A 15,215-nucleotide genomic window follows, 5' to 3' on the forward strand; every position below is an offset into this window, starting at 1 on the left:
CACAAATATTGGTGCCAAACGGGCGAGTACAATGCACTGGTATTTGTTTAGCCTCCATGCAGGCAGAGAAGCTTAATTGGCTGAGTATTTCTGATCCCAATTTGGTGTTACAAAAATAGAGGACTCCAAGGATAAGAGAACAAATTAGCAGTATAAGCCCTCTTTCTCCGAGCATGACAGCTACTAGCTAATGCACAGGACACATGGATTTTAGTGACAATATACCCTAAACAATGATTGGAATGCAGCCAGTACAAGTACTAGCTTCAAACTACCATGCAAGCAGAGACAGGAATAACAGATCAAGTAGTGACTGAGTGAGTGCCATCAGATGGAATACACATAGTACTAGTCAGAAAACACACAGGGACACACAAAAACACACTGACAACTAAACTACTATGCATCTGCAAAACCCTTTTGCATCAGCTCAGAATCCCAAGCATTTGTCCTCACTCTTTTGGACTCCTCATGTCTGGGGCATATCCACAGATAGGAAAGTGGCCTCTCCAAGCCCTTGAGCACATGCAACACTCTTCTTGCATTGCTTTTACAGCACTAGCACATCTTGTTTCTTGCTGTGTCCTCTTGCAAAAATCCATGGAGATTCAGTAGCTAAAGAGAATTTCCCTAGAAAAGTTCAAATGCCTTAGCCTAGTTGCTTGTCCCCTTGCCCTTTTATCCTCTAGTTGGACTAAAACAATTGCACTAATCTTTCTCTGCCCAAATATAAAAGGCCTGTTGCCCACAGAGCCAGTGCCTTTCAGTCTTCTGTAACAGAGTGACAAGGAGAATTGCCCCTTGAGAAAAAGCTGAAATGTCTTAGCCTAGCTACTTGTCATCTTGCCCTTGTAGCCTTAAAACAAAATCCTGTTTAGTTAGTGGCTGATCGCAATGGGGACTAGTATAATGGACATGCTTAACCCTATCCTCTTCGCCCTATGTGCTTTCCATCAGATTCTTCTACTGACAAAAGTTGGTCACCTTTCCATGCGTGCAAAATCAAGATTGTTTTCAATAACCTTTTCTGGGACACTGTAGTGGTCATTGCATTTGCAGCAAAAGCATATATACTTTTGCACTGGTTAAGTCCAAGGAGGAACAGGCATGTCCCAACTTTTGCCACGTTTGACCGGGACATTTGGGGTGCCATGGATCACAAGCTGTTGTTCTGATGTGACCACAATTTTTGATGTTGTTTAAGTCATCAGAAACCTAATCTCTGAATCGATCTGCCTTTTTTTTTGGTTGCTGGATGGATTCGGGGTGTGCTTTGACGATGGCATACGCTGCTCGATCCTGGCAATACTTGTTAGTAGTTGTTACTAGTACTACACTACTACTTGTTAGGTGTGTGGCATAATCAGAAAGCATACATACGCTTAATTAGCCTAAGGGCCGACACGTGTGGATATGGTTATCTATCTGTAGCGTAGTTGATGTAGGAAAATTTCGACAAGTAACTAACAACATTACCTTTCCAGACGATCACGACGTCAGTAATTTAATTGTTTCTCTGGGTTGAGCTAGCGTTTGCTGGAATTGTGTGACGTATGCGTAGCGTGCCCCATAAACGTCGTTGTTGTCTGCAGAGTAAATTTTAACACCTCAATTCTGAACGACATATTGTCAATGGGGAAAGTCATTTTGTACCTTAAATTATGAAGAAAAAAACAAGGTGAAAAAAATAAAGTATCTGACTATGAATAGTAACTGTTTACTCATTTTGGAATTGATTTCTTGCGATGATTAATTATAGCTGACTAATTTATTAATCTTCTCATTTTTTTTCAGATTCTTTGAGCAACTATTTGGTTGATATTTGATTACTTGCATCTGAACGAGGGAATATATATAGCCTTAGGGGGGAAACCAGTTCCTTTGTCAATGCGTAAGAATATGTATACAGAGGAAAATATACACGCCAAGGGCTCATTCGGATTGTAGGGATTTTACACGATTTTTGAAGGAATACTGCTTATAGGATTTTTTTTTCCTTTTCCTACCATTCCGATTGTAAAAACCAATCATAGGAAAATCACATGAAAAATTCCTATGTTGTCAATTCCACGGGAAAACCATAGAAAAAAATCCATCCACTCCAAGCTCCTATTTTATTTCCTTTGACTTTCCCGTGTCTTTTCTTTTCTTTGTACATCCGAACAATATATCTTCTGTATTGCTATGTTTTCTAATCCTCTGTTTTTTACCGCAATTCTTTTCTTATTCCTAAGATTTTCATATCTTATATTTTTCATATCCTGCGATCCGAAGAGCCTAAGATTCCTAACGAATATTTATATTAAAAAATGATTCATAACGGATAAGCTCCATATACTTTTAGCAGAACTATGTATAGACGCAAGAACGTGTCAAATCATTTTTATAAAAGAAATTAACAGCACGTACTTATCAAATGTTGTACATATAATACGATACAATACGATGACGGCTGAAAAGAAAAAGGAGAGATGCATTAGGCTATTCTCAATGTAAGTTTTTTGACATGATTAACTAGAATGACATGTCATCTAGAAATGTTTGAAACTAAGATAAAACATCTCTTTCAATGCATAGTTTAATCTATTATTGTTTTCTAGATTATATGCAAGACACAAGCTGTCTAGGTATGCATACAGGGTTTCATCTTCATGAGACTCATTTTATCTCTCTCTTCATTAATACGTTGTCACTTCATCAAAAATGTCTACATTACACCCTATTTATTGTTCATGAAACTCTCACCGAAACTGGTCTTATTTAAACTACCACGAATTTTTTCCGGGAGGTATTTACGATCATGGATAATTTATAGCGCGGTACCACATTCTATGTGTTAATTTGGCAAGCACCACCCTCTGTGCCTCCTAAGGCTGTGTTCTTCTCGGATGTTCAGATGAGATTTTTGGCAACACGTAAAAATGAAATAAGCCACTAACATAATTAAGCAATAATTATTATAAACTTAAGAAATAGACTTATTTAATTTTTAAAAGAAACTTAAAACTTTTACATGAAGCATATTGGTTCACAGTTCAGAAAGCGTACGTAGTTATAAATAACAAGGACTTTTTGTCCAACAGCTCAAAAGAACACAACCAAGTCTAAGAGGTATCACGTAAACAAACGACCAAGTATATATCTCTCCCTAAGAAATGTACGTAAATTGCAAACTGATCGTAGCTTCAACTGATTAGATTCATATGGTGAAACTTGCCTACCCAGGTTCAATTTTAGATCACTTAACAAAAGTGCTTGCATTTATGGTTGTTTTTTTATTTTCATTGTACTTCCTCTGTATTTTTCTAAATTAACATCGTTGACTTTTATATTTATGTTTGATTCTCTATCTTAAAGTTACTCTGATAATAAATCAAATAATAACAAAATAATTAAGAATTATATAATTTTTTAAATAAAACAAATGGTTAAATATAAATTTAAAAGTCATTGGCATTCATTAAGAAAAAAAAGAGGGAGTACGCACTATACCGATCGACATCAAGATTACTTTAATGACCTTGTAATCACAATATATATCGGTCAGTCTTTCAAGATCGATGCTTGTAGATTTAGTATATGTGTGCACATGTGTTTGTGAAAACTGTATATATGTAAAATCACCTTTTTAATCAAATATCATATAATTTAGTTTTATACTACATCCGTCCCATAATAACTTTATTTTTCGTTTTTCCATGGCTAACGTTTGACCATTCGTTTTATTTGAAAATTTTATAAAAAACTTTAAAAAATTAGTCACACATAAAGTACTATTCATATTTTATAATCTAGTAAGAATAAAAATATTAATCGTAAAAAAATTTCAAATAAGACGAAGAGTCAAAACATTGTATCAAAAACCCCTAAACCCCTAAAATCAACTCTAATTGAAGCTTGAAAATTCAAAATTTAACATATAAATATAAGCATAAGTGAAAAGACAAGGAATAATATAGATCCAGGAGTGGATTTAACGTAGAGGCGGTAGGGCTTAAGCCCCGCTACCCCGTTAAAGCCATTATAGTCCCATGAAGATCCTCTAAAAATTTTATGACAAAGATCAATAGAAATAAACGCTGAAACTCTATCTAACTTGTTCAGACCCCTTAATTTCGTTGGCTAGATCCACAACTGATAGATCATATCGATCAAAATTCAAAATCTGAAAGAAGCTATCACTTACCGGTTAGCATGCATGCAATAGCTGGTGTAGGTATCAGAATTCTGGAACACACAATTAACTAACTAGTGCGATTATATATTACAGGCATATTGATGGTATGATCCACGGTGCACGTCAACACATCATATCGCCTAGCTAGCTAGCCTCCCTCCTGTCACACGGAGCATCAGATTCCGTCGTCGCTGCATGCATCGCACGCACACATATACATCTCCATGAGAGGTAGATGTGTAATTTGTGCTGCTGCTACATGGCTTAATTAGCCAGAGCAACATGGATGGATGCACGCTGACCAGTATTAATTCCGTGAGTCCGTGCGTGGTCCATTTCGTGTCTGCTTGATATATAAACCTGCAAATCAGATGCTGTTTACCGCACATATGTACATACTATATAGCCCAACTGCAGCATCAGATAAGCTAGATATTTCAGACAAATTAAGGAATAAAAGCCCAATCGCGGCAGCTAGCTTTCGGCTGGTTGTTACAGTATACTCCTAGTCCTAGCTAGCTTTCGACTGCTCAGTGCTCGCCTATAGAGATGAACTATTAATGAAGCCCTGCCATGTGGTCCCGGCTGGCCGCAACGCAACCAGACAGACCACACAGCTTTGATCGATCGATCGATCGATCTGCAGCAGCATGCGTGCAGCAAAGCAGGCAGAGCGTGTGTGCAGCTAGCCAAGCTACGAGTCACGAGGAATCTCCTCCCGGTTGTTACTGCCCTCACGCAGATGCAGGCCGGCCAGCAGCAGCTAGCCGTGCGTGCACACATGAATCCACTGATCACACGCCATGCGCGCAGACGTCCGTTCGCTGGTGATCGATTGGTGGGGGCGTGTGCGAGTTCGAGAGATATGCGAGACCGTGACCGTGTCACGGTGAAAAATACTAGTACGCCAGAGGAACACCACGTAAGTGGAGATCCGGTGATCGAGGTGATCGATCCGGTAGCCCCGCGCGGTTCACGGGAGATCGATGGGAGTAAGTACGCTCGCAACCGCGTACGGTGCCGGACGGCCGGGCGGTCACGAAAACTCCGTGCATTTATCGCTCGGCGCGTACGTCGCGAACTGAACCGGCCGGGCTGAACGTTGTACTCGATCTGATGTCCCCCATGGTAGGTACAGCCACAGGCATGGGAGTGGTGACTGTGGAAGTGTGTACTACGCGACTGGTGATGCCGGCCCGGAATACACCGCATGTGTGTGACGCATTGAACGCGCCCCGTACGTACGCGAGCTGACATCGCTGTGTTTTCTACGTAACATCAGGTACATGTTTATGTTTGTGCAGAGAGTATTTTTACTAGAGGTAACATAAAATACCATTGTTTTTTATGTAAAATTTAATACCTTTTAGTATATAGATATCTAGAGAAAAAATAGTAGTGTCTCATAATACCTTCTTAAGAATGGTAATATTGCTCTTGTGTAGATAGATCTCTCCATCTTTTTTATTTTGCTTATATTTATAAGCAAAACTTTAAATTCTCGATCTTAATTTGAAAATGATTTTGGATTTTTTACTGAAGCTTATTTTCTTTAATCTTATTTTTAGATCGTTAAGAATATATATATATATGTTTTATTTATAAATTATTTATCGTTTATAAACATATCGTTTATTTTTTATAAAAAATAAACAACACCCCGTGTAATCAGCAGGACCGGAAATGAATGCTTCCATCTGCTTCTGTTTTGGTGTACAGCAGTCACCACCAATGTGATTTGGGAATGGCATCTCTCCTTTTTTTTTTTCTTCTGTATTGACAGGGAGGTATAAATAGGCACTGCTTGTCTGCTTTGCTTCATGTATGCAGAAATCCGTAGATATACGTCCAGACAGGGCACAGACAATGATGGATGGATTTATAGGGTAAATAAATTTAACTGAATTTCTGCTTCAAGTTGTGTAATGATAGGCACTTTGAATTGGAACGTTGGTGTGGATGAAATTTACTGAAAACATTCTCTGCCATTACAACTGCGGCGTTATAATTTTCTTGCACATCCTTGCATACCCCCTCTGTCCCGTGAAAAACTAATTCTTTGGTTTTCGTGTCCAACATTTGACCATCCGTTTTATTTGAAAATTTTTTAAGAAATTATAAAAAAATTAGTCACACGTAAAGTACTATTCACGATTTATCATCTAATAAAAATAAAAATATTAATCGTATTTTTTCAAATAAGAACAAGAGTCAAACATTATAGGTAAAAAGCAAAAGATTGATTTATTTTGGAACGGATGGAGTATGTTGCAGGCTTTGTTCAATTCTTTTGGTGGTATATATAGTATTGCATCTGTTCATTCTGTCAAAAAAAATTCTAACATGGGTCTACAAGATATCATACTTTCTTACGATTTCCATCAATTCTTTGGCTGTAGCAATTGTATCTTTCCAGCAGCGAGTATGATTAGATCCTAACGCAATGTGACCTGGCATTTTTTTTACACTTTTTGGCAGATTAGCATTGGTATATCACCTATAAATATATATCTGTAACGCTCATTATATTGAGCTGACACAGATGACTTAGGTTTGTAACGGGGAGCAATCGTTATAGATAAGGTTCCACATCAGTGATCAAAAGATTGTAAGGGGCTTTTTTTTTCCTTTTCAGAGGGTGTAAGGGGCTTGCTTGCCCACTACAGATGATTGTTTTCAGAGAAATTTTATAGTTTCTGAGAAGGTACCAGGAAGTACTAAAATTTCAGTGTAAAGTTTTGGTACATCCGGTACTTAGATACTAAGCGGTGCTAAATTTTACACTAAAATTTTGATACCTCTAAGTACCTACTCAAGAACTATAAAATTACTCTTGTTTTCATTTGTTAGTGACGATGGGTTCTCTTTTAGTGTTGTTCCACCGCTACCAAATTAGATTAATTATTATATACTATGCTACAATATGAGATTGTTACGATATGCTAGAGTGCTACTACCTCCATACTTATATCTGATGGATTATAGGTTTTATAATTAACAAAGTATGGATTATATATTACTTGTCTTGCTAATTATCTCACATTTAAATTTCTCTTTGATTTCCTCTAAGGCTCTAACCAAACTCTATCCTCGACGGTAACTAGAGATGCTATAACTTTTTTCTCTATCGTTAATCTATCCAAAACAACCTAGAATCCCTTGTATAAAAGGACAAATTAAGACTGAAGAGATCTTACTGACTAGAGCAGTAATTTTGTAGTACTTGAGAAGGTACGAGTAAAATTTTAGTATTTAGACACTCAAGAACTATAAAAATACTCTGCTGGTCATTGTAGTGACGTTTTATCACGATGGTTTTCCATGAGTAGCAATGGTGTGTGACCACACAGTGAGCACCAATAAAAACTATATCAGCCTGCAGCTGGGAGCTGGCTCTATTGCTACCAATAAAGAAGACAGATTATGTGTGTGTACATATATATGGCCTTAAAAGAACTAAAAAACACAGTAGTTAACTAACAATAGGATTTGCTTGATTAACCTTAAACAAATGCACTCTTAGGGCCTCTTAATAACATAAGAATTTTACAGAAATTTCAAATAAAATAGTTCAATCCATCTAATTTTTCTTTGAAATTGCTTCAAAACGAAGAGACCCTTATTCTATTGCAAAGAACAACCGGAATTATTCAAAGTAGAACCATACTATTCTATTATAAGCAACTTTTATGTCACAAGTGACATCTATCAATCAATTTGGTCGAAATGTTAGTGTCTACACTCTGCAGAGTTCGTAGCATACCTGGTCTATAAAACTCTTCTGCGGAATATAATTTCCAGTGCTTGGGCGCGTAAGTTTAGATCCATACAAAGAATCGTTTTCCGGTTGCAACAACGGGACTATTAAATTAGAATGGACCCTCTCTAATTACTAAACTAGTTCTAGCTTTGTTCCATGTAGGACCCAACACGAACTGACCAAATCATTTCACCATGATATGCCCCGTGATCTCTCTCTCTCTCAACAATTGGTTACAAAAAAATTAATATCGGCATAAAATTCCTTTGCATATATATATTTACCAGCAAGTGTGCACCGATTCACCGATCTGTTAAACCTCCACGAGGTCATATGAACTCGCGTGTTTCACTTCGACAATTTCACAGGTGGTGCTCGTTTTGTTTTTTAAGAGAAAAAACGAAACGGCGTATAAGAAACTTTATACTTTTTTGTATGTGTAAAAAAAGTTTAGATATGATGAATGGTGAAACATGCCTAAAAGCCAATGGCATTAAATATAAAAAAATGAAGCGTGTAACTCTCTGTTCGAATAAGGTATTTTCCATAAAAAAATATCAGACAAATTATTACAATCACGAGTTAAGGACAACTCAAGTTCATTTTGTTTTTACGGCAAAGCTATTTTTCAAGATAAACAAGTTTACCCTATAAATCAGGCCCCACAAAAAATACATAAAGCAATAAGAATCATTTGAAGTCTGAATGGCATGTTAAACTTAAAAAAAAATGGTGACCGCTGGATGTCATTTTTACCCTTTAATTTGGCGTGTGTTGACAATTACCATTTTAAAAGCATTACATTAATTTACCAAGCAGAGAAATTATAAATTATTGTTCGTGTTTGTGACATGTTAGCGATCGATCTTGATAATTACCAGTTACTATAGACAAAATATATAAATAGCTGGCCATCCAGAACAATCCAACAAACCACTACTACATAATTCCCTCTATAATTAGCTGCCTTGCGACTTGTAACCTTCTTCCTTCTTCCCCTTCCTCCACCGCATTCCCCATCGTCCTCGCTTTCCCAAATCCCAACTGCTCCCTCATCTCCTAGTTCATCCTAGATGAAAATTTCCTGTAGGCAATCAAGCAGAAATCTCTGCAGCTAGCTGGTTGATTAACCTTGAATTCAAGATCACTAGCTACAGCTGGAAGCATGCAAGCTATCTCGGTCGCCTAATTATTCCTAGCTTCTGGCTAATTGCATACTGTAACAGTGCTCTCAGATCTCGATACACGGGAGAAAGAATTCATCAGTTTCTTGCCATTTCCTTCCAGCTCCAGATCATCTCTCTACTTCTCTAGCTAGCTAGATACAAACCATCTACAGTTGCATCATCTCTGCTCGATCCTTCACTGAAATATTCCTTGTACTTGCACATGATCATACCACTGGCTAGCTAGCTTCTCTCCATTCTCTCCTTGCTGTTCCCAAAGTTGCAATGGAGTTTAATTTGCATGGATTTAGCTTAAGTAGCTAGACGGCAGCAGCTAGCTTGGAGAGAGTGAGAGTGAGATCAGTGAGAGACCACGTGTGGCTGGGTTCCAGGCAACAAGCAAGCGCACGGCCCTCTATATATGCCGTGTACAAGCACCAAATCCGTGCCTCAAACCGCGCAAAGTGTACGAGCTCTGCGTCGCTCCCGTTTTCTAATCGTCTCGCTCTCGCTGCCGCCGCGGCGCCGCTGGTGCTGGCTCGTGGTGGGAGCAGCTTTGGATTGGCCGCGCCGCGCCACTACATGATGCAGTTCACGCACACCGCGCCTGCACCCCCACCGCCTCTGCACCCTAACGGGCATGGAGGGCTAGGGTTAGGGTTGTACCTGGACGTCGGCGCGACGAGGGGAGGAGGAGGAGGAGGGCGGCCGTGGTTGGGCGCCGGGAGCTTCGTCGGGCCGGCGGCGACGGCGACGGCTGCGGCGACGGCCAAGATCTCGTTGGGGAACCTCAACAGCACGAGCTGCATGGAGCAGCTGCTGGTGCACTGCGCCAACGCCATCGAGGCCAACGACGCGACGCTGACGCAGCAGATACTCTGGGTGCTGAACAACATCGCGCCGGCGGACGGGGACTCCAACCAGCGGCTCACGGCGGCGTTCCTGTGCGCGCTCGTGTCGCGGGCGTCGAGGACGGGCGCGTGCAAGGCGGTGACCGCGGCCGTGGCGGACGCGGTCGAGTCGGCGGCGCTGCACGTGCACCGCTTCACGGCCGTCGAGCTGGCCAGCTTCATCGACCTCACGCCGTGGCACCGGTTCGGGTACACGGCGGCCAACGCCGCCATACTCGAGGCCGTCGAGGGGTTCCCCGTCGTGCACATCGTCGACCTCGGCACGACGCACTGCATGCAGATCCCGACGCTCATCGACATGCTCGCCAGCCGCGCCGAGGGGCCCCCGATCCTCCGGCTCACCGTGGCCGACGTCGCGCCCAGCGCGCCGCCGCCGGCGCTCGACATGTCCTACGAGGAGCTCGGCGCGAAGCTGGTCAACTTCGCGCGGTCCCGCAACATGTCCATGGACTTCCGGGTGGTGCCCACCTCGCCGGCCGACGCGCTCACGTCGCTGGTCGACCAGCTCCGGGTGCAGCAGCTCGTCTCCGACGGCGGCGAGGCCCTCGTCGTGAACTGCCACATGCTCCTGCACACCGTCCCCGACGAGACGGCCGGTTCGGTGAGCCTGTCGCAGCCGCCGGTCTCCCTCCGGACCATGCTCCTCAAGTCGCTCCGGACGCTCGACCCGACGCTGGTGGTGGTGGTGGACGAGGACGCCGACTTCACGGCGTGCGACGTGGTCGGGAGGCTCCGGGCGGCGTTCAACTTCCTGTGGATCCCGTACGACGCCGTGGACACGTTCCTCCCCAAGGGGAGCGAGCAGCGGCGGTGGTACGAGGCGGAGGTGGGGTGGAAGGTGGAGAACGTGCTGGCGCAGGAAGGGGTGGAGAGGGTGGAGCGGCAGGAGGACAGGGCGAGGTGGGGGCAGCGGATGCGCGGCGCCGGGTTCCGCGCGGCGGCGTTCGGCGAGGAGGCGGCCGGGGAGGTGAAGGCGATGCTGAACGAGCACGCGGCCGGGTGGGGGATGAAGCGCGAGGACGACGACCTTGTGCTCACATGGAAGGGGCACAACGTCGTGTTCGCCTCGGCATGGGCGCCGTCCTGATCGATCGGCACGCCGCATGTGTACGGACGGCCGCCGCCGCCGGCGACAAGGTGAGTAGCCAGCCGTGTGTGCATGCTAGCTTCTCATATTGGATTTAGGGTTTGTTTGTGCATGTTCATGGTGAAAAGATGGAGTCTTGTTGTGTTGGCTTAATTTACTTGTTGATTTGATTAGATGATTCGTCGTTTTGATCATTGTAATGAGAATCTCTCTCTAGCTCTTACCCTAGAATGAATGAATGAAACACTCTACAGTGAATGAATGAAGAAAAAACTGAAATTTCAGAAGAAATACGTCTCTTTTCGGATGATTTTGTTCTCTTCAAACAATTCAAGAGTGTACAGTTTCCTAGAAGCTCTTCATGAAATTTTACATGCTCTATTATTGCAAATGCTGCCTCTATATACTCTTTTAAAACAGGAAAGGAAACATACGCATGCCGTGGTACTCCGGTCTACGTATGATCCTTTTTATTTGAACAAAAGCTACAAATTAGAGTAAGTGAAGTATACAGTAGTAATATATACTCCAACGAACACAAATTAAAGAGTTGACAGCCTATTCTTGAATTTATGCTCCTGTTTTTGAGAGAGCACATGATGATGGGAATATAGGACAGGTCGCAAGAAAGTAAATTCAAAACTTCACATTGTTGCTTAGTTTAGCAAACTAAACTACATATGGGTATACTTAACCTTCCGTATTAATTTCTACAATAATTTGATCAAGAGTATCCACAGGCCTGGTGCAAATTAAAATCATATTCAATATTCAACGTAATCATCAACTATTGCTTTTCTAGATACTAATCTTTTACATTAACTTCATTACTGATCAACAACAACAAAGGTAGCTGGAGTAGCAGTATTAAGCATATAGTTATCAAGCTATGTTTAGCTAGACTGATTAGCATATGCATGTCAGTGAGTGAGAGTGTGAGCCTGGTGGTAAGTTCGTGAAGTTTGCTTAATTTAATTTTGTATTTATCTTAAAGAAAAGTTTATGGTATCTTGAATCAACCATCAACACAGAAGAAAAAAGTGGTTCCTCAGCTCACGATATATAATACATGTTAACTTTGGACTTAATGTGTACTTTTAAAACTTAAGAATCATTGTTGTATACTTAGATTGGATAAAAGGAAATCATCGTATGTTCATGTGTAAATTTTATGCACAAGTTATTATAATTGTATCAAATTTTAGTATATTTTGATAGAAAATAGTGGTCAAATAAAATTTCATCTCGATCGAACACCATGTAGATGCCCAAACGGCAATTATTCATGACCAATATATGAAAGTATTGCTGGCCTACATTAGAAACGATTACTTTGTTTTTTTCTGTGACTTAAAAACAATATTTGTCGATCCCCAATGAGATAGACTTGACTTAATTTATCTCCCATAAGTGATATATGCATTTATGCTTGTCTAATTAAAGAGATCCCTCCTACTATTCTGTACATAGATATGTTCGATCGAAGACGGTGAATTTCAGCTCTCTTTGGAACGCTCTAATCCATTATTACTTTCATTTGATGCAGCTGTGCTACTAAATCTCTATGAACTTCATTAGCATGTGACACAGAAAGTCAGAAACCTTGAACCACTACGTACGGTTGCAACCCCCCGGCTCCAAAAATGCAAAAAATCTTCACGGGTATTTGATCAGTATGCAGTATACGTCCCACATCCAAAGTGCATCAAGAAATAGATATGTATATGTGTTTTTCTTTCATGATTTACAAAGTTTTCTGTAAGAGGGAACCGAACCAAAGTTTTTTCTTTATGCTATTGTGTTAATTCTATGAAAAACCGGACAGAAGCTAGGTGAAATAATACCAGCTGCTAGAAGATTAATTATGTTATAATTTTGATGTATTGCGCTTTAAACAACCGAAATCCAAGGGTAACATATAAAACAAATACCCAATTTAACACCACCTCTATTTTTAATTATATAATTGTATTGAATTTTAATAAACTCGATATTTGATCATTTATTTTATTAAATAAACTGTGCGAGTATGATAGTTTGTGACTTGGTCTATTATTAAATGTACATACTTTTAAGTATGATCTATATTTGTTATATTTATACTAAATTTTGGATAATAAGATGAATATTCAAATATTATGTTCAAAAGTTAACAATATCATATATTTAAAAATAGAGAAAGTGCGTTGACAGTCGATCGACAACATATACTGCAATATATACTGGGGTTCAAGCTAAGGTAGCACTACCAATATATGTGAGGCTTCTTACTCAGTGTAGGTTAGAAATTGAAGCGGAATACTCGGAGAGAAAATTGAATAAATATGGTGAAAATAAGGTCACGGGTAAACCTCCAGGATTTATATTAGCTGGTTAATTTCTAGCACGACCATGGATATCGTACGTTCTCCTAAAAAGAGCACCGATCGATGGTACGTCAATTGGCCTGGGGACTGTGGACTAGCAATCTATGTCATTCAGTAACCCAATTTCAATCCCAGACGGTGCATGCATGCATGCTAGCCACAGCAACGTTGTTGAATCCCGCTTACCTCTCCATCGATCTTAGGGAAACTCTACAGGGACAAATCTAAATCGTTTGGATTGGGCAATAATGGCATTGTTTTGTTGGCACAATCTCGGAGTTTTGAGTTTTCCCTGATCTAGCTAGACCATTTGCTTGTGACACTCAATGGTCAATGTGGAGCAATAATAACACCTTCTCGTGGAGTCACCAGCGATTGGGGTACGTATAAGAGCGGGTACAATAGCAGATTATAATTCAGCTATAAACATATTTTAAGGTGATAAGAGATAAGAGAGAAAAGCAGCAGGCTATAGATTTATAGTCAGCTGCAGCACGGACTCCAAAACACATATGTGAACGATAGGTGGGACTAAATATTAATTATGTACTCTCTCATATTTTTTTTTGTTAGACGTTGGTTAGTTCAAAATCATTTAAATATGAAGGGAGTAGTATATAACTATGGTATGAATTGACTATTAAGTTAGCTATAGATAATTTGTAACCAGCAGTTGGATATGTTATTGAACTTGCTCTAACATGTGCTATTTGCCGTCTCTCACGTAACAAAACCAATGACATCAAAGAGATTGAAAATTTATTATTTTGCATGACATTGATGAGACATCGCCTCCTAGCAATAAAAATACGAGAAGATAGACAAATTAACATCGATCGTTGTATGCTATTATCTTCAACTAGCAACCCCTCTAGCTAGATCTGATGCACGCGAGTTGAAAATTGCTGAGTGTTTACTTTAGGCGCAAGAATGAATTACTGTGCGTGAAATCAAACAACAAATCACTACAAAGACTGGGAGAGATATATGTATATGCGTGCTGTTAGCATGCATGTTCTCCATTTCTTTTTTGGCTAGCTCTAGGTAGTACTGTTTTTATATACATCAAGCACAAAAACATATATAACAATAGAATTAAATTGGACCAGGCTTGCAAGTCAGGATTTAATTAGTTTGTAATAACGAAGAGTTGGCTCAATAGATCATTATTTATAAGAGTAGTTTTCTTTGGCTGACGTGGAGTGAGTTAGAACCCATAATAAGCCTATGCCTTTGAACATATCTTTTAATATATGTGGTATGTCTTTTGGTCTGTGCATATGGTTAGTTCACACGAGCCAAGTTTATGGTTTTTACTGGTGTTAGAGTGTTACTTTAGTTAAAAAAATGATGTTGTAAGGGGGTTTTACATCCAATTTTAATTATACTCCGAATCAGCTCTATCCTTTATAAAGAATTGCATGTTACTCCAAATTATAAAATGGATATCTTCACAGGGAAATGCACGAACTAGAACTACTCGCCCTTTTCGAAGGTAATTCGAAAGAAATGGTACCCCAAATTCAATTCCCAGCTACTAGCGCCCTACGATTTGAAAAAAAAAAAACCACTCGGATAATTGGATGGAAGGAAATCACATGAAACCCTTGGCGCTCATGATTCATGAACGCACGTACGTACCCGTACATATGATCGAGTCAGTGAGCGGCGGTGGAGGAGCATCTCGCCGCCGCCGCGCCCTCAGTCCTCCGGTGAACGGCATCGACGCCGACGAGGTGAGGATTACT

The 15,215-nt window shown here is 40.5% G+C and overlaps 1 protein-coding gene across 1 annotated transcript; it reads left to right on the forward strand.

Moving 5' to 3' along the window:
* Positions 1–9,573: 9,573 nt before the first annotated feature.
* On the forward strand, positions 9,574–12,947 carry LOC102714307 (scarecrow-like protein 32). The gene is made up of 2 exons (XM_040526074.1): positions 9,574–11,151; positions 12,648–12,947. Exon 1 carries the CDS (start codon positions 9,686–9,688, stop codon positions 11,099–11,101), a length of 1,416 nt encoding a protein of 471 aa, XP_040382008.1. The 5' UTR covers positions 9,574–9,685; the 3' UTR covers positions 11,102–11,151; positions 12,648–12,947.
* Positions 12,948–15,215: the final 2,268 nt, after the last annotated feature.

The sequence above is a fragment of the Oryza brachyantha genome, chromosome 7 (genome assembly GCF_000231095.2).
Source record: "Oryza brachyantha chromosome 7, ObraRS2, whole genome shotgun sequence".
NCBI classification, from domain to species: Eukaryota; Viridiplantae; Streptophyta; class Magnoliopsida; order Poales; family Poaceae; genus Oryza; species Oryza brachyantha.

Bases quoted from the DNA above. Each gene is read 5' to 3' on its own strand.
- LOC102714307 (XM_040526074.1), top strand. From the start codon at position 9,686: ATGATGCAGTTCACGCACACCGCGCCTGCACCCCCACCGCCTCTGCAC.